Source organism: Rhinolophus sinicus, linkage group LG06, assembly GCF_036562045.2.
Source record: "Rhinolophus sinicus isolate RSC01 linkage group LG06, ASM3656204v1, whole genome shotgun sequence".
Taxonomy (NCBI): Eukaryota; Metazoa; Chordata; class Mammalia; order Chiroptera; family Rhinolophidae; genus Rhinolophus; species Rhinolophus sinicus.
In genome coordinates this window covers 127,719,966-127,740,743 of record NC_133756.1, presented here as the reverse complement: position 1 = coordinate 127,740,743, position 20,778 = coordinate 127,719,966, and the positions used below count along the sequence as shown (strand labels likewise).

Below are 20,778 nucleotides of genomic sequence, written 5' to 3'. Positions count from 1 at the left end.
ATCATGAGTATATTTCTATGTCAATATATATCCTTTTTTCTTTGTAGTATCTCTGACCACTTTCACCCGTGTACTCCACTCCCCACCCCGATGCCTGGTCTCTGACAACCACCAATCTGTTCTCTGTATCTATGAGCGTGGTTTTTTTTGGTGATAGATTTGGCATATAAGTGAGATCATATGGTATTTTTCTTTCTGTTGTTGCAAATGGCAGGATTTCATTCTTTTTTATGGACAAATTATATTTCATTTTATACACACACACACACCCCACATTTATATGTACATATACATCCATCCATCCACATATACATACACATGTATACCATGTTTCCCTGAAAATAAAACCTAACTGGAAAATAAGCCCTAGCATGATTTTTCAGGATGACATCCCTTGAACATAAGCCCCAATGCGTCTTTTGGAGCAAAAATTAATATAAGACTCGGTCTTGTTTTGGGGGAAACACAGTATATGTACACACACACCATATTTGCTCTGTCCATTCATCTGCTGATGGACATTTAGGTTGTGTCTATGTGCTGGCTATTGTAAATAATGCTGCAAGGAACATGGGGGTGCAGGTATTTTTTCAAGGTTGTGTTTTTGTTTTTTTCAGATAAATACCCAGAAGTGAAGTTCTGGATCATCTGGTAGTTCTATTTTTAATTTTTTGAGGAACTTCCATATTGTTATCTATAGTGGCTGCACCAATTTACATTCCCACATACAGTGCACAAGGGTTCCCTTTTCTCCACATCCTCACCAACACTTATTTCTTGTCTTTTGATCATAGCCATTATAACAGGTGTGAGGTGATAGCTCATTGTGGTTTTGATTTGCGATGATTAGTGATGTTGAATACCTTTTCATGTACCTGTCGGCCATCTGTATGTCTTCTCTGGAAAAGTGTCCATTTAGATCTTCTGTCCATATTTTAATCGAACTTAAAATAACTTACTTTTTTAATCCAACTTACTTTTTTTCTATTGAGTTTTATGGGTTATTTTTGATATTGAGTTATATGGGCTCTTTATATATTTTGGTTATTAACCCTTTATCAGATATATATGAGTTGCAAATATTTTTTTAGGGTGTTGCCTTTTCATTTTGTTGATGGTTTCCTTTGCTGTGCAGAAACTTTTTAGTTTTATGTGTCCCACTTTTTAATTTTTGCTCTCATTGTCTTTGCTTTTGGTGTGAAATCCAAAAAATCATAGCCAAGACCAATGTTAAAAGATTACCACTTATGTTTTCCTCTAAGTGTTTTATGGTTTCAGATCTTATGTTCAAGTCTTTAATCCATTTTGAGTTAGCTCTTGTGCATAGTGTAAGATATTGGTCCAGTTTTATTCTTTTGCATGTGGCTGTCAGTTTTTCCAACACCATTTTTTGAAGGTACTGCATATTCTTGGCTCATTTGTTATAAATTAATTGAACATATAAGTGTGGCTTTATTTCTAGGCTTTCTGTTCGGTTCCATTGATCTATTTTCTGTTTTTATGCCAATACCATACTGTTTTGACTACTATAGCTATGTAATATAGTTTGAAATCAGGGAGCGTGATGCCTTCAGCTTTCTTTCTTTTTTTTGTTTTAAAGATTTTATTGGGGAAGGGGAACAGGACTTTATTGGGGAACAGTGTGTGCTTTCAGGACTTTTTTTTTCCAAGTCAAGTTGTTGTCCTTTCAATCTTAGTTGTGGAGGATGCCATTCAACTTCAAGTTGTTGTCCTTTCAGTCTTAGTTGTGGAGGGCGCAGCTCAGCTCCAGGTCCAGTTGCCATTGCTAGTTGCAGGGGGCACAGCCCACCATCCCTTGCGAGAGTCAAACCGGCAACCTTGTGGTTGAGAGGATGCGCTCCAACCAACTGAGCCATCCGGGAGCTCAGTGGCAGCTCAGCTCAAGGTGCCGTGTTCGATCTTAGTTGCAAGGGGCACTGCCCACCATCCCTTGTGGGACTCGAGGAATGGAACTGGCAACCTTGTGGTTGAGAGCCCACTGGCCCATGTGGGAATCGAGCCGGCAGCCTTTGGAGTTAGGAGCATGGAGCGCTAACCTCCTGAGCCACCTGGCCGGCCAGCTTGTTTTTTTTCTGTCCAAGAATTCCTTTCACTATTTGGAATCTTTTATGATTCCATACAAATTTTAGGATTTTTGTTCTATTTCTGTGAAAAATTCCAGTGGAATTTTGATAAAGATTGCACTGAATCTGTAGAGTGCTTTGTGTAGTATGGACATTTTAACAGTATTAGTTCTTCCAATCCATGGGCACAAAATATCTTTCCATTTATTTGTGCCTTTGTCAATTTCATTCATAAGTGTTTTATAGTTCTCAGTATACAGATCTTTCACCTCCTTGGTTAAATTTATTCCTTGGTATTTTATTATTTTAATGCAATTGTACATGGGATCAGTTTCTTAATTTCTCCCCCTGATAGTTTATTATTACTGTATAGAAATACAACAGATTTTTGTATATTGATTTTGTATCCTGCAACTTTACTGAATTTGTTTATTAGTTCTAATAGTTTTTTGGTGGGTCCTTTAGGGTTTTCTATATCTAATATCATGTCATCTGCAAATAGTAACAGTTTTATTTCTCCTTTTCTGATTTGCATGATTTAATTTTCTTGCCTACTTGCTCTGGCTAGAACTTCTAATACTATGCTGAATAAAAGTGGCTCGAGTGAGCATCCTTGTCTTGTTCCTGATCTTAGAGGAAAAGCTTTCAACTTTTCACCATTGAGTATGATCTTAGCTGTGGGTTGTTACATATGGTCTTTAGTATTATTATGTTGAGGTATGTCCCCTTTGTACCTATTTTATATGGAGTTTTTATCATGAAAGGATATTGGATTTTGTCAAATGCTTTTTCTGCATCTATTGAAATAATCATATGATTTTATTCTTCATTTTGTTAATGTGGTGTATCACATAGATGTGTGGATGTTGAACCATCCTTGCATCCCTGGAATAAATCCCACTTGATCATGGTGTATGGTCCTTTTAATGTATTGTTGAATTCAGTTTGCTAGTATTTTGTTGAAAAATTTGCTTCTATGTTCATTAGGGATATTGGCCTGTAATTTTCTTTTGCTGTGGCATCCTTGTCTGGTTTTGGTATCAGGGTAACGCTGGTCTCATAAAATGAGATTAGAAGTGTTCCCTTTTCTATTTTTGGGAAGAGTTTGAAAAGAATTTAAATATTTGGTAGAAGTCACCAGTGAAGCCATCTGGTCCTGGGATTTTGTTTGCTGTAAGGTTAATTATTGATTCAATCTCGTTACTAGTAATCTGTTTGCTCAGATTTTCTATTTCTTGATGATTCAGTCTTGTAGGTTGTGTGTTTCTAAAAATTTATCCATTTCTTTTAAGTTGTCCATTTTGTTGGTATATAATTGTTCATAGTAGTCTCTTATGATCCTTTGTATTTCTGTGATATCAGCTGTAATGTCTTCTCTTTCATTTGGTTTCATTTGAGTTCTCTCTCTCTGTCTCTCCCCCTTTTCCTCTTCCTCTCCCTCTCTCCACCTCCTCTTACCCTCCCTCGCTCTCATCTAGCTAAATGCTTGTCAATTTTGTTAATTTTTTTCAAAAATACAGCTTAGTTTCACTGATCTTTTCTAGTGTCTTTTTAGTCTCTATATGTCTCTATATGATATATGTGTCACTCAAACATATATCACATATTGGTGTCTTTCTACATCAATATATATCAATATAACTCTTTCTTTTATCTGATTTATACAACCATTTCCCTATAGATATACACTCAGATTATATCCCACTGTTTTCCTATTTGTAATAAAGTTGTAATAAACATCATGTATGTTTATTGCAACCAATTGATTATTGCTGAAAAAAAGAACAGCTGTTGTCTTACAAGATTATTTTTTTCATGAATACAATCATCTTACCAAATCCTCTTGTTAGTTCTATAGCATTCTTTGGGTATGCCAATAAAATAAAACACATTTCTCTCTATTTTGTAAGCTTATATCACTTATTTCAATTTTATGACATTTTAAAAGATTGAGAACTTCTGCTATTCCTAACCCCTATTTTATTTTTAAAATAATCAACCCTCAAAATTTAAGAGATCCACTCCAATGTTCCTGTAGTTATAGAGTAATTTCACTCAGTGTTGCTAGGAATTTAAAGGTAATTTATTTTTCAAGACTCCTGGTTTTCCTCTTTTTTTTCTTTATCAGGCAAATTTCAACTAGCACTGTGAAAATTTTCTTTTGCAGAAAATTTAGTATTCCAGGAAGTTGTTTCTCTCATGTTTCTATAGTTCTGAATTATTCATCATTAATTTAACTTGTTATAAAGTAGTGAGCATGATTTTTTAAATAGATTGCTTTTAAGAAAATTTTCTCAGGTAGGAATATTTCGTGAATCTTTCATTTGTTTTTGACGTTAGCATCCAAATACACTTTTGGAGAGATTATTTTTAGAAAACAATGAAACAGTATTCAAAAGTTCTGAAGTATCAAGACAGGGAAGAATAAACTCAATTACTCTGAATGGTAGAAGAGCTGAGATGTTCAAATGAACGCAGTTGCCATATAAATCATACTATATTAATGTAACCACTCCTCAAAGTATTAGAATACATAAAATCCTCTTTCCAGCATGAGCAATTTATTAATGTAACCACCCCTCAAAGTATTAGAATACATAAAATCCTCTTTCCAGCATGAGCAATTTGTGAGTTATTATATTTGTGTTTCCAATTATATGGGGAGGGTTAGTTAATATTTCTTAAATTATTGCATCACTGTCAGAGAATTTAGTCTGTAATAATTTGTTGAGACTTACTATGTAGACATAGTCAAATTTTGTAAGTGTTCCATGTGCAGTTGAAAAGAATGAGACTACTCCAGTTTTGGGGTATGGCCGGTTATTTGGACAATTGTATTGTTCAAAGCTTCTCTATACTTACGATTTTTTTTTTTTTTTTTGGAACAGGACTTTATTGGGGAACAGTGTGTACTTCCAGGACTTTTTTTTCCCAAGTCAAATTGTTGTCCTTTCAATCTTAGTTGTGGAGGGTGCCATTCAGCTTCAAGTTGTTGTCCTTTCAGTCTTAGTTGTGGAGGGCGCAGCTCAGCTCCAGGTCCAGTTGCCATTGCTAGTTGCAGGGGGCACAGCCCACCATCCCTTGAAGGAGTCGAAACCGGCAACCTTGTGGTTGAGAGGACACACTCCAACCAACTGAGCCATCCGGGAGCTCAGTGGCAGCTCAACTCAAGGTGCCATGTTCAATCTTAGTTGCAGGGGGCGGAGCCCACCATCCCTTGCGGGACTCGAGGAATTGAACTGGCAACCTTGTGGTTGAGAGCCCACTGGCCCATGTGGGAATTGAACCGCCAGCCTTCGGAGTTAGGAGCATGGAGCTCTAACTGCCTGAGCCACTGGGCCAGCCCTATACTTATGAACTTTTTAATTAATGTGTTATTAAGAGAAATATGTTAAAAATCTATCACTGTGATGGCAGATTTCTCAGGTTTTTCTTGTAATTTTGATTGTCATTTTTTAATTTTCATATATTTGATGCACAAAAGTGCATTTAGGTATAATATCTATATTTTCCTGGTAACTTTAGTCTCATCTATATGTAGATTCTCTGTAGTAATGCTTTTGCCTTAATGTCTATTTTGTCTGATAGTAAAAGTTACCCCAACTTTCTTTTAACTAGTATTAGTCTAGTATGTATAATTATTTACACTCTTTCAAACTTTCTGTGTCTTCATATATTAAGACAGTCTCTTGTAAATAGCCATAGCAAGATTTTGTTTTGATTCCTAGTCTGACAGTCTTTGTCATTTAAATGGGTAAAGTCAATTTTCATTGACTGGGTTTACCACTATACTTTAATTCACTTCTACCAACTTATTTTGAACTTTGTAGTATTCTGCTTTTCTGATTCTTTATCCTCCCTTGCATCCTTGCCTTCTTAGGATTAGGGTCTCTACTCCGGCTCATTTCATTTTCTCCCCATTGTTGGTAGGAAGGTTACACACACAGTTTTTATTATTTTAATAATTTTTCTAGAAAATTTATCATGTGTATTTAATGTAATAGAATCTTAATTAGTACCTTTAGCAACACACTAAATAATACAAGGACCTCAGTACACTAACTCCAATCACACTCTTTCTGACTTAAGTGCTATAATTCTTTGGGATTCTGATTCTATCTTAATTTTTTTAAATTAGACATTATTGTGATTGTTTTATATTCATTCAATTATTACTTCAATCTACCCACCATGGTAATCTTTTCTCATCATTTTTTGTTGCATTTCAGATCTTTCTTTTTGGTTCATTTTCCTTTTTCCTGGAGTATATCTTTTAGAAATTTCTTTTAGTGAGGGCCTGTTGGTATGCTTGTTTAAAATTCTGTCATTTCTCATTTTTAAAAGCAGGGTTTTTTTCTGAGTATAAACTTATAAGTTGACTTTTTTTTTCTCTGCACTTTGAAGATTTTACTTCATTGTCTTTTGGCTGTAATTGTTCCTTATGAAAGACAGCTTTCAGTCTCTTGTTCCATCATCGGTAATCCATCTTCTCTCTTGGCTTTTAATCATTTCTTTGTCTTCAGTGTTCTTAGGTTTCATTATGAAGTCTGCAGGTATAGACTTGTTATTTATGTGGTTTGGGATCCCCTGAGCTTCCAGAATCTGAGAATTCATAACTTTTATCAATTCTAGAAAATTCTCATTCACTATGTCTTCAAATATTGCCTGTACTCTCTTCTCTTTCTCTTCTGCTAGAATTCCAATTAGGCTTATGCTGAATCTTCTTAGAATAATCTCTATGTCTTTTAATTCTCTTTCTATTTTCCATATTATTCTCTCTATACTACATTCTGGGTAATTTCTTTAATTCCATCTTCTAGTTCACCCAATTCCTTCTTTAGCTGTGTCTAATCCCCTGAGATTTCTAATTTCATCATTACTTTTTTTTCATTCCTAGTTCTATTTGGCTCTCTTTCAGATCTACCTGTCCAATTTTGATAGTTACTTGTTCTTTTATCCTTCCAATAGCCTTTAAAACTTTTATTTTGACATATTAAACATACTTTATATTCCATAACTGGTAAATTGCTAATCTATATAGAATTTGTGGGATGAATCTACAGTCTATTGTTTCTGTTGGTGCTTGCTCATTGTAGCTTGTTTCTCATGTTTGGTGATTTCTGATTTTGAGCTCATTTTCTTTGGAATTTTATATCTGGGAGTTCTTTGTGGCCTTGGATTAAAGTTCATTTCTCTAAAAGGACATATTTTTGCTTCTGTCTTGGGGAGCACTGATAAACTGGGACAACTTTTAACTACATTTTCAACTTGGACATTTTAAAGTCACATAAGTACTGTGAATACTAGTCCTAAATCTGTGTGAGTACAGAGATTTGATAAGGAATTATCAAGGGCAGACTTTTATTTTTCTGTTCCTTTCATATCTAACTCTCTCTTTGTGGGACAAGATTTTATAATTTACCCACTGAAAGTATTGCCCATCAGAGATCCTGGCTCTATTTAGGGGTCTCTGATCCAACGTCTGCTCTGACTCTGTCCAGGCTTTGTCTCTTGACCCTTATAATGGCTTATAGCCTGAGGTTTAATGTGTAACCTATTAAACCTCAGGCTATAAGCCATTAGGAATTAAGACATATCTCACTGGATTTACATTTCCTTGTTTTTGGCATTAGAAGAATTTTCTTCTCTTCCATACCAATTTAGCCATGCAATACAAAAATGTGTTTTTAAAGACTTGTCTGGATTTTTAAAGTATGCAGTACACAGAAAGTATACAGAATTTGTCTGGATATCTAGTTAGCTATAATGTTGAACATGAAGATTTTCCTGTTTTATTACATCATCCAAAACACTTATAACAGTGGTGAGAGCCGTCATCTCTGACTTGTATCTAATACCATGTCTTTGATATTTCACCGCTTAATATGTTCACTATTAGGTTTTATATAATGGTCTTTATCATATTTAGGTAGTTTCCTTTTCTTTCTATTTTACTTGGGATAGCTGTTGTAATGGATCAACAATTATTTGACAACTACTAATAGATTCAGTTTTGTTACTGAAATTTACATATGTACTCTACCACTTTTTATAAGATTGATAATATACAAACATTGAAAAAAATTCAAGTTATGAAAATTAAGTCTCCTCTTCTCATGGTAGTCTCAAGTTCTCCAGTCCCATTTTACAGAGACAGTTTATTGTCTACTATTTATAAATAAAATAATAATAAGAGTTTTATCCAGCTTTTGAGCTTTTCAGAGACCAGAAAATGCCTCCTCCAGTTTAAGAATAGCAGTATACATTATCTTAAACTATCCTAGAATCAATGAGTGGTATAGCAGGAAGACCTTAAAGCAGTGCTGTCCAACAGAACTTCTATGATGGAAATGTTCATTTCTGCACTATCCAATATGGTAGCCACTAGACACATTTGGCTATTGAACACTTGAAATGTAGCTGGTGTGTGACTAAGTAAATGCATTTTTTAATGATTTTTAATAGCTACATGTGAATAGGTGCTGCATTGGACTGTTCAGCTGTCCAATGTAGGCCATCTTCTTGGTTTTACAGAAGAGGGATAATAGCTGCAGAGAAATGTTTTAGTGGTAGAACCAAGATTGGAACTCAGATCGCCTTTCTCTTCATTCCTGTTTCAATTTTAGCACAGCTGCTACTTCAGCTTAAGTACTTTTGGGTGTAAGAAAGCAACTCGCAAAACCAATAGGATCAAAACCCTTCAAGACGCTGCTCCTCCTAGATTCATGGGGTAATCCCCATCTGACATCTACCACTCAGTGTCAGCCTGGTGTACGTTAGCTGTTCATTTCCTACCTCACTAGGTTCTCTTAAAGCTTGTCCCATCTATACTGCCACTCCTCTAGTTTGATACCATCATTATCTCACAAGGAGATACTTTGCTGGAGTTTCCTCCATTGCCTCTCAGCAACCCTCCTACTGTTCCTAGGTTACCTTCTTAAAGCCCCCATTTCTGATCTTGTCACTTTGCTCGTAAGCCATCAGTAGTTACATGCTATCAATATGACTTATCACTGACGTTATTAACTTAGATCAATTGTCCCAAGTAGTGTCTGTACTACAATCATTGGAAGCCAGTCACTACATACAGTCCAGTCAAGGGAGTTAATCTCTACCTCCTTGAAGGGGTTGTAACTACATAAATTATTTGGAATTATTCTCTAAGGAAGAGTTGTACCTCCTAATTTATTTATTCAGCCATTCATTTATATCAATATGGACTTAAGGCTATTTATTTTAGACTTTGGGTTGTAATCTAATGCTGTCATTCTTCTTTTCTTTCTTTCTTTTTGCTCAAATTATTTCATCTTTTTTTGCCACTGGGAGATCTTTCAGGTTGGTCCTGAACACTTTCAACAAGCTGCCCCATAGATTATTATTCTTTTTTCTCAACACCTCTTTTTAGCACAGCAAGCTGCTCCAGGCTCATCTTCTATAGGCCTTGTGTCTAGTCTTCTAGTCCCAGTGTCTGCCACTTCTCCAGACACCCTGGTTTCTATCATTGGACAGCGGGGTTCGAAGCCAAGATCTGGGTTTACATCTGGGCTAGTCACATACCCCACCCCACAGGTCCTGACGATCACCTACCCACTCGCTCCTTTTCTCTACAACACACTCCCTTCACTCACACTGAAATCAACGGGGCTTACCAGCAACACTTGCATTGTGCGGACTAGAATGTTCTCCTTCCTCATGTGGTTGAAATTCTGGTCCTTCCATAAGGCCCCATTCAAGATGCCCCGCTTTCATGATGCCTTCCCTAAGCTCCTACTTGATATTCCACAGCCCTTTGTGCTACAAGGTTGTGAGTTACCTGAAGGCAGCACTGTGACAAATGTACCTTTATAAACCCTAAACTCAGCAGTTAGCATATAGCAAATCCAATGGTTGTTGCTTAATAAACATTTGACCAAGATCAGTGTAAGATGTACTCTCTAGGGCCTATCATAGAGAAAAACATATATATACCAAAACAAAACGAAAAACCCTCCTGTAGAACCTTTAGGCCCAAGGGACCCTTTGGTCTCATTCCTTAAGAAGATGCTATTTCCGTCATGTGCTATTGTGAAAATCAGAAGGAAGAACCTTATGACTTTCATCTCTCAAAACAAGCCTTTTCTGTTCCTGGTACATGCACATGTTCAAAGATAAGACCCAGTCAAATAAAACATACCATAAGGAAACTCACATAGCCATCTCAAGTCAGGAAACCTCAGTAAGAAACAGGCAGCAGCCCATGGTCAAATGAAATGACTATCCGGTACAGGCACTTTCCCAGAATCCTTCATCTTCTGCCTCTCTTACTCAGTTACATCTATCGCCTAGGTATTAGGGAAGCAAATGTAACAAGGTGACCACAAACGCAACTGCATACCTGAGAGGTTGGGAAATTCTGTGACTTTCCTGATGGTCAGAGGATAGCCAGAGGGAACAGAGGATGCTGCTTCTATCAACACCCTGAGAAGTGGCTAATGCTGGGAAAGGAAATGAGGTGAGTTTTTGGCATGGGGTAAGAACTTTCTCTTCATTCTGAGGTGTGGAAAGGGCTGGAGCCATTGCCATGAGACGGTAGGGGTAGGTGTCAGAAATAAGGCACGCCACAATGGCCAGCATCTGATTTTTCCCTGGTGCATTATGAGTGGTACAGAGAAAGCTAAGGTCAGGAGGAGCCACTCTTAAACCAGAAATTGTATCCTCTGGTCCCCCTGGATGATGTTACAGCCCCTTTCTGGAGCTCTCTGGCCCACCTGTAGCTGCAGACAGCTCCCAGCACACTGATAGTTCCCATCTCCAGCTCTGAAGCTCTCTTTCTCCGCCAGGAGTACAAACGGGAGGTTCTTAATTCCTACACAGGCAATCCTTAACCACAGGGTGATGGGAGCCATAAGATAAACACCCCTTCCTACTACATCTCCTGGGAAGTGTTGTCACCTGGTTTCTCAGAGAGACCCCCGTAGGACTGAGCCCTGGTTGCAAACAGAGTTGCTATCCTTACTAATGCACTGTTAGCTGGTGTTTCTCTCCTCCCCTCTACCTCCCATCGACACCTGCTTCCAGGAAAAGTTACACTCAGTTCTGCTCTTAGGGCAAGAGGGAAGACCCCGCGAACAGCGGCAGCAGTGGCCAGCAGGGTTAGGCAGCTCGGAAAGGACGGGAGGGAGGCTGCTCCAGGAGAACCTCACCCACATGCGCAGGGACTCTGAGAAGGGCAAGCATACCAGACACTGCGGTTGAGCAAGTAGCATCTGGCCACACAAAGGAAAACCAGGTACGGTGCTGCCCTCACAGAGCTTGCGATCAGAGAACACCCAGCCAGTGCTTTTTAGCCAAGTCCACCTGTCATCTCAGGTATGCTCACCTACTCAAGCTTTCACCTAAACATAACCTTTGCCAAGAGATCCTTCCACATATTGCTCATCTCTAGGTTCTGAGTCCTTGCTCCATAATATCAACAACATGGCTTCCTGGACTCTAGATCCTGCTGCCTAGTGGCACATCTGGACTCCTGGATTACCTACACACACCTTTTCCATCTTCTTCTAAGTGCCAGTTGTTCACGGTTAGTTTACTAATCCCAAACTTAGCCCCCTCCTATTCTCCATACCCAGCTCAGGGACAATTTGAAGCTGAATTTCTGGAAATGTCATACCTGATTCATCTTAGTGCTATACCTATGCATAGATGTTTGTGCTACAAGTTGCAAGTTAAAACATACTAATAACTTACAGTGAAGATGGTGGAGTAGGTCAACACTGTACTCACCTCCTCCCATGACCACATCAAAATTACCACCAAATTATATGACAGCCATCACTGAGAACCACCTGAAGACCAGCAGAGCAGAAATCCTATAATTAAGGACATAAAGAAACAGCACACGGAGACTGCTGGAGAGGAGGGACAGGCGTGTTCCACACCCACACGTGGGGGTTAAAAACGGGGAGGGATAGCTCAGCTGCAGAGGTCCCCTGTGAGGAACGAGGGGGTCCCAGCACCAGGAAGAGGAGTCCCCCGAATAGCTGGCTGTGAAAACCAGCAGGGATTGTGTCTGAGTGAGATGCAGGGCTGCTAGAGTCAAAGGCACTCCTCTTGAGGGGTCCACATGGGGACTCACTCGCTCGCAAACTCACTTGCTCAGGGCTCCAGTGGTGGGGCAGCAGCTCATAAAGTGTCAGGAACATACAGGGAGAAACTAAATGGACCAGCTTTAGGGTGAGGGCTGGAAGAGTAGGGGACGGTGCGGCTCTCTCCAGGGATGGAAATGCTGGCAGGCACCATTGTTCCTGTGAGGAGCTTCCCTCTCACCCAGCCAGTCCATTGCAGGTGCGCGCCAAATCTGAGCTCTCCATTAACCTAGCTAATACCATTTGCCTTGCCTGGGCAAATCCATGAGACCCTGCCCCACTCCAACTTGCATACCAAACCTAAACTTCTTCTAGTGGCTCCTCCATGTAACACCCTGCCTCCGCTCACGCTGTGGACTTGCTTAAATTCTCTCAAAGGTCCACAAACCCCAAACAAGCAGTGGTTGGCCTCAGCATGCCCTGTACCTCTTGCTAAGTGGCCCCAAGCACAGCAGAAGGAGCAGCTGGACTCAACCTACATTGTAAATCCCAGCACATGGTCCGAAATCTGGCAGAACTGGTGCCCAGTATTGGCTTGGAACGTAGTTTCAACTAAAGCAGACATAAGCCCAGCACAAGTGGTGAATGGCCTCATCTCACATTGTGGTGCCCACCAGAGTCCCAACCTGCTACCAAGTGGCAGCCAGCCTTGGTTCACAGCATAGCCTCTCCAAAGTGCCTGCAAGCCTAGCACGAGTGGCAACCAACCACAGATAACTTTGTAACTCCCACCAGGAGGCCCCAAGCCTAGCACAAGTGGCAGCTAACTTTGTTTGGCCCACACCAGAGCCACTCCCAAGGGATACACACCGACACACATTCACAAAAGAAGTGAAAAAGAATGACAAAAGCATAAACATGGATGGGCTAAGTAAAAATAGAAGTGATTTTAGAATGTGTTCAAACTTAAGTGACCATCAACTTAAAATAGACTGCTATAAACATAGCAGGGCATAGATGAAGTACTTGGTAACCACAAACCAAAACTTTAGAAGAGATATACAAGAAATAAAGACAAAAGAATCCAAACACAACACTATAGAAAAGTCATCGACATGCAAGAGATTAAGAAAGGAACAGAGACTACAAAACCAATCAGAAAACAATGAATAAAAGTGCTCTAACTGTATACCTGTCAGTAATCACGTTAAATGGAAATGGACTAACTGCTCCTATCAAAAGATGTAGGGTGGCTGAATGGATAAGAAAACTAGACCCTTACATATCTGCCCACAAGAGACCTACTTCAGCTGGAAAGCGCACACAGACTCAAAGTAAAGGGATGGAAAAATACATTTCATGCAAATAGAAATGAAAAAAAAAAAGCTGGGGTAGCAATACTCATATGAGACAAAATGGACTTTAAAACAAAGGCTGTAACAATTGACAAAAAAGAGTATTTTATAATGATAAAGAGATCAATCCAACAAGAGGATATAACTCTTGTAAACATTTCTGTACCCAATGTAGGCGCACCTAAATATATAAAGCAAATATTGATGGACATAAAACTCCTAGAAGAAAAAAAGTAGGCAATAAACTCTTTGACATTGCTCTTAGTAATATATTTTTTTTTTTTTTTGATATGTCTCCACAGGCAAGGGAAACAGAGGCACTACATCAAACTAAAACGTTTTTGCACAGCAAAGGAAACCATCAACAAAATGAAAAGACAATCTAAATGTCCATATTACCCAAAGCAATCTACAGATTCAGTGCAATCCCTATCAAAATACCAATGGCGTTTTTCACAGAACTAGAACTAGAATAAGTAATCCTGAAATTTATATGTAACCACAAAAGACCCGAAATAGCCAAAGCAATCTTGAGAAAGAAGAACTACCTGTTCGTGCTACCTGTTATCACACAAGTCTACAGTAATCAGAATAGCAGGGCACTGGCAGAAAGACGCCTAGATTAATGGAACAGAATAGAGAGCCCAGAAATAAACCCACACCTTGATGGTCAATTAATCTATGAAAAAGGAGGCAAGAATATACAATGGGGTAAAGACAATCTCTTCAATAAATTGTATTGAAACAGACACATGCAAAAAAAACAAAAAAAAAGAAGAAAAAAAAAGAAACTAGACGACTTTCTTATACCATATGCAACAATAAACTCAAAACATATTAAAGACTTAAATGTAAGACTTAAAACCATAAAACTCCCAGAAGAAAACATGGGCAGTGAACTCTGTGACATCACTCTTAGCAGTATTTATCTGAGTATGTCTTCTTGGGCAAGGAAAACAAAAGAAAAAATAAATGGGACTACATCAAACTCAAAAGTTTCTGCACAGAGAAGAAAACCATCAATGAAATGAAAAGACAACCTACTGAATGGGAGAAGATATTTGCCAGTGATATTTCCAATAAGGGGTTAATATCCAAAACATAAAAGGAACTCATACAACTTAACATTAAAAAAAAATCCAATTAAAAAATGGGCAGAGGACCTGAGTAGATCTTTCTCTGAAAAGGACACACACATGGCCAATAACATGAAAAGATGCTCAGTGTCACTAATCATCAGGGCAATGCAAATTAAAACCAAAATGAGATATAACTTCCAACCTGTTTGAATAGTTATCATCAACACATCAACAAATAAGTGTTTGATATTTAGGGTATTCCATTTTCTTCAGCATGCTTACTTTCTCCATTCCCACTAACAATTGTCACCCCAATAAACTTTAATTAAAAACAAAACAAAACACAAATAAGTGTTGGCAAGGATGTGGAAAAAAGGAAAACCCTCCTGCACTGTTGGTGGGATTGTAAATTGGTACAGCCACTATGGAAGATAATAGGGAGGTTCCTCAAAAAATTAAAAAATAGAACTTACATATGACCCAGCAATTCTACTTTTGGGTATTTATCCAAAGAAACACAAAACACTACTTCGAAGGGACATGTGAATCCATATGTTCATTGCAGCATTATTTACAACAGCCAAGATATGGAAGCAAGTGTTCATCAATAGACAACTGGGTAAAGAAGATGTGGTACATATATACAATGGAATATTACTCAGCCATAAAAAAGAATGAAATCTTATTACCATTTATGACAACATGGATGGGCCTAGAGTGTATTACGTTAACTGAAATAAGTCAAAGACAAATACCATATAATTTTGCTTATATGTGGAATGTAAAAAATAAAAAAATATATGAACAAGGAAAACAGAAGCAAACTTGTAGATACAAACTGGTGGTCACCAGATGGGATGGGAGTTGAGGGAATGGGTGAAAGGGATTAAGATGTGCAAATTGGTACTTATAAAGTAGTCACGGGGATGTAAAGGACAGCATAGGGAGTATAGTCAATAATATTGTAATAACTACATATACTGCCAGGTGGGTATTAGATTTCTCAGAGTGATCGCTTCATAATATATATAGATGTCTAATCACTGTGTTGGGTACTTGAAACTAATATAATAGTGTATGTCAACTGTAATTAGAAAAACACTCATTAATATTGATTTTGAAACACCATTTTTTTTTTTCTTTTAGGTGGGCATAGCTCACAGTGGCTCATGCGGGCATCGAACAGGCAACCTTGGTGTTATCAGCACCACGTTCTAACCAATTGAGCTAAGCTAACCAACCATCCCTCTAAATACTATTTCTGATAAAAGAAATCAGGGCTCCTTGGAGAAGTGGTTGATTCCAGAGCCAGAGTAAATAACACATAAGATGGGCCTGGTACATCTTATAATGCCAGAAAGTAAGGAAGTGCTAAGAAAAAAATATGAGGCAGTATATTGAAAGTGTCCAGGGGCCAACCTGAAAGAGCTCCCAAGGGTCAAAGCTGGAAGAATATCAGAAAAAAAAAAAAAAGAATGATGATAGTATTGGATTATAATGTAAAGTATGAAATAAGTACCCTCGTGTCCATACTGACATAAATAAGTAAATGAGGAATAGGGGACAACGTTTCCTTACAGAAGAATTCCAATTAATAAATGCAGAAGGAATAAGGAGAATAGAAAATCTCCATAAGACCACCACAGTAATAATTGAGGCAGATGTGTTCCACCAATTAAAATTAGTGGGAGCAGTTTAAGGAGAAACAAGATATTTGCAGTCTTAAACTATCTCCCCTCAAATAAACTAATTATAAAGAGAAAAACAGCAACTTTACAGTGAAGAAACCTGGAAGACACTATTGTAACCACATGATCAAGTTTAGCATCACTTGTAATAAGATGTTAACATCATACGTTCCCTGATATGCTCCAATGAGAAGGAAATATCACTTCTGTGGTATTCCTCCCCAAAACATATACCTTAATCGAATACCGTGTTTCCCCGAAAATAAGGCCTAACCAGAAAATAAGCCCTAGCATGATTTTTCAGAATGACATCCCCTGAACATAAGCCCTAATGCGTCTTTTGGAGCAAGACTTAATATAAGACCTGGTCTTATTTTCGGGGAAACACGGTAATCATTTTCTTTTGTCCAAACCTCTGAGGTAGAAGAGAACCATGGGTTCAGGTGTCTAGTAGTGGGCAGTTAAGCATGAAAAGTCTAGAACCTGGAACAGCTTTGGACAAGAGAAAACATAGAGAACAGGGAGGGGAGAAATTTATTCAAGATGAATTTGTCCTTTCAACACTAAGATCATCCCTGAATTCTCCTTTCTCTTCCCCATGGCCTTACATTTTCATATGCATAGCTGTGAACCGACGTGGGGACACATACCTTCACAGAGGTGACAGACACAGAGGCTAACACCACAGACATATATTCCCACACACTTGCACCCAACCTAGACCGGGAAACACAGAAGAACACACGCATCCATAGGACACAGCGGTACACATACACACGCACTCATACATGTACACAGGTCCACAGGTCACCCAGGTCCATACACACATACTCGTGCTCCCCCCCACACACACACGGGTGACAGGTATATAAACACATAAATGTGCCCCCCCACACACACACACACGTCGATATACCTACAGAGGCCACAAGCGCACAATTTCCTGGAGTGGGTGAGGCATGTTTTCCAGTACAGTGGAGTCTTTTCATCTACTCAGCTGATGATCCTCAACTGCTGGGGGCAGCAGACCCAGCTGGTCATTGAGAGTCCCTTTGCAATTGCTTCATATAAAACAGATTCTGAGAGGACATCTAAAGCCTCCACTGTCTGTTAACCCACACTGTACACATTCACATTCCATTCTAGGTGAACCGCTGTGAACTGGGAATAACTCCTAACTACGAGTACGTAACCCATCCACCTGCTATGTAAAGAGATGCCCGGCAACATTCAACTCTCCTCTTACCAAAAAGCTTCTGCAAGACTTGTCCATCATATAAATCTTCAGCCAGGTCTTTCACAATGATTCTCTCTCCAACCAACACATCGTTAATCCAGTCAATTAATACCTAGAGATAGAGAATAAGAGAACAGTCATGGGCTATGTTTCTATAGACCAGCTTTCTTATCCTGGACAACTGAAATCTAAATGAACTTCAGATTTTGAAAGCAGCAGAACTATCCACATGAGCCACATGTGTGGACAAGTAGCTATAAGTGTGAGCCCCAGAGGCTCTGATAATTTTCAGGTATAAGCCCTTCTCGTGCTGGTGGCACCAGTGTCCCTGCTAATATATTCTGGCCCCCTACCATTCCTTACCCTAATGGCAAGCAACATTCACACAGTGTTTGGCTGTGTGGCTTTGTACCAGCCAAGGAATGGGCTTTGGAGTTACACAAGCTAGCGTTGAAATGCCAGGTTTACCCACGAATGCCGTGATCTACGGCCCTCTGTGTGTGTACCTCCCTGTCCTCTCTTCCTTTGTTTCCTCTCTCCCTCCATCCATCCATCACCCATCCATCCACCCACCATTTATTAATACCTGCTACGTGTCACACTCTGTGCTGGATCCTGAGGGTGCAATGATAAAAAAAAAAAGAGACAGTCTAACCTCGAGAAACTCACCATTTAGTGATGAAGACAGAAGTATCACGGAGGTGACTACAGTGATAGAACCAAATTCAGGGACCCATAACAGCACAAAGAGGGGTTGAGTAATAGCACCAGGGTTTACAGAAGGCTCCCTGGAGGACATGCCCCATTTTGCCCCCACCGTGAAGAGTAGGTCGAGGCATCTGGTCAGAGGGGCTGCATGACAGTGGGGAGTGTGGGAAACAAGCACAGTGTGTATGGAAAGCCACCATGAGCAGGTCTGGTGTTTCCGTGTCACTAGGCAGGGGACAATCTGAGGTTGAAGAGGCAGGTAGGGTGTGGAGACACCAAATACCACCACCAGGAGTGTGGGCTTCAACCTGCGGTTGATAGGAAACTGCACGTAGGTTTTCAGCAGGAAAATGATATATTATTCAACTTGCATCTTGAATGAATCAGTCTGACATCCAGTGCCCTTTTTGGCTTGTGTTAAGTGAAGCTTGGAGAAGTTGAAGAAGAAGAAACAGGATGGGGAATTAGAAGAGGGATGAAATGAACATTTTTCGAGGGATGACCACATGCCAACCCCTGTGCCAGGTGCATTATATATAATATTTCATTTAATCTCCTTTATTTCTGCTTGAATTCCATCTCCCCCACTCAGCTGTGACCAAAAACAAACCATTTGGTTTTTCTGAGACAGTTTCATCATCTGTAAAATGCGGATGATAGTAATTCCTACTTCACAGCGAGCTTTTGAGGGTCCTTGAGAAAAACAGTGAAAGGACTGTGTGAACTATAAGATCCTAGCAAATGAACTTCTTTGCACTAACTTCTTTGCTGCTTCTGATCAACATAATTAATTGGACATTCGTCATGTCCCAGTTTTGTGAAATTTATATGTCCACCTACTGGACCAGGAGCTGCCGGCAGGCAGGGATTGCTGTGACTATTCTCTCTGCAGTGGCTCACGTGGTACCTGCACAGGGCAGGTGGTCTAGAGACAGCTGTTCAGCCTGAGAGGCACTGGAAGCCCCTCCTAATGTTTTCTTACCTTCATTAGTTCTTGAAGCTTGGGGTCACTGCGTGAGTTTGGATCCACCATTGTTCGCACTTCATTCTCCTCTTTAAAAAGAAAAGGAAATCAGTGGGGATGGTTCCACTAGAAGGCATCAGGCCACCCCAGAGAAGAAGAGACCCACGTACCCAGCATCGTGTCCTCAGGGTCCAGCTCGAAGGGGATCGGGCTGAGGGGCAGGTTGATTGCGTTCATGCCCTCCTCCTGAAGCTCTGACACTGCAAGGAGAAGCAAGTGCGGGGTCACACTGCAGCTCATTGGCAACACATGAGAAATCAAAGCACTAAAGTTAGATTACAGCTGTTGCTCAGCCTGCAATCGATTCCCTGCCTTTCCCTGCAAATAGGACCAAATTGTTCCTTTCCTCTCACTTCTTCCAACTGTCACCTCATTCCCTTCCCTCAGAGAAACAGGGAGTTTTCTGCTCCTCTCAGAAATGATCTTGGAATAAATGGAAGTGAGGTGGGTACGGACGGCTTTCTTAAGTCTTTGCCTTTCGCCTCCTGTTGTCCCTCCTTCAAGAGCTTGCTGTCTGGTCACAGTGGACACCTGACAGTGGTGGACTGGATGAATGAAGTCACCATGTGAAGGCCACATTTATGTTGTAAGCCATTTCCATCCTTGGCTCAACCCTGCTGTGACCTCTCTCCTGATTTGGCTTCGCTGAGTATTTTTTTTTTTTATTGTGCTACCTCCCCGTTTCACCCCACCCCAGTGCCACTGCTCGACAATGTCTCAGTTTAGCCTCTTCGCTGGTCTCTGGTCCTGTGCCTTCGGCTCTAACGCATTGTGGGCCCTGAGGCCAAGAACCTCACCCCTCTCTCTAGGCCTGTTTCCTCAGCTGAACATACACGGCACCACTGGAGAACCAGCAAGCCCTTCTATGGTTTCCAAATCCTAGGAACCTACAATTCCACTTTCAAGAAAAATAAAAAGAAGTCAATGACCATGAAAGACTTTCAGCCTGATCCTTTCCCCTTACCCGTCTCCTACATGAAGTCTTGGTTAAAAAAAACACACAACAAAAAACAAACAAAAATTCCTACCAGAAAACCCGTTGTGTGATAGACTCTGCTGAGTGCTGACCTTGGATTACCTCTCCTAAAAGTGGTGACTTAAATCCCCTCACCTCTATTCAATTGCAGTTTGGATAATAACTTTTCACCAATTAAGCACAAAAAGACCATTTTCTCTGAAAGCATAGACCAGCAATAGGTCCTTAAAGAGCTAACATGGCAGCTGCAATCAACCTTAATAGAAGCAATGTCCCATCTTTCCATTTTATTTTATTTTTTATTGACTCTGGCTTCACCGATTGCCAGTATATACTTGCAAGAACTCTTAAGCACAAGGCAGCCGCTTACAAAGAGTTCTTTCATATTAGCAAACTCACTGATGGTTGCAGTTGGATGGAGAACGAGATTGCCTAACAAAGAGTGAAACACACTCTACCCCAAAGAGACACGACTAGCATTGTGAAGCTGGTATTTATTCCCGTGGCTGTGGGCCCTTGACATTCATAGGGGATATCAGCCAGTCACCGTCTTGAATCTCCAA

The 20,778-nt window shown here is 39.7% G+C and overlaps 1 protein-coding gene and 1 long non-coding RNA gene across 2 annotated transcripts in view; one reads left to right on the top strand and one right to left on the bottom strand.

The window, feature by feature from the left end:
- The window catches only part of LOC141572237 (uncharacterized), a 156,119-nt gene extending 145,547 nt beyond the window's left edge, over window positions 1–10,572 (top strand). The window contains exon 3 of the long non-coding RNA XR_012497521.1: window positions 10,410–10,572. This is a non-coding gene — a long non-coding RNA (uncharacterized LOC141572237). The remainder of the gene's footprint in view (window positions 1–10,409) is intronic.
- Window positions 1–20,778, bottom strand: part of PARVA (parvin alpha) — a 154,570-nt gene that overhangs the window by 32,090 nt on the left and 101,702 nt on the right. The window contains exons 2-4 of the mRNA XM_019729368.2: window positions 19,350–19,439; window positions 19,198–19,268; window positions 17,517–17,619 (exon numbers count right to left, since the gene is read on the bottom strand). Coding sequence (XP_019584927.1) covers window positions 17,517–17,619; window positions 19,198–19,268; window positions 19,350–19,439 — 264 coding nt within the window. The remainder of the gene's footprint in view (window positions 1–17,516; window positions 17,620–19,197; window positions 19,269–19,349; window positions 19,440–20,778) is intronic.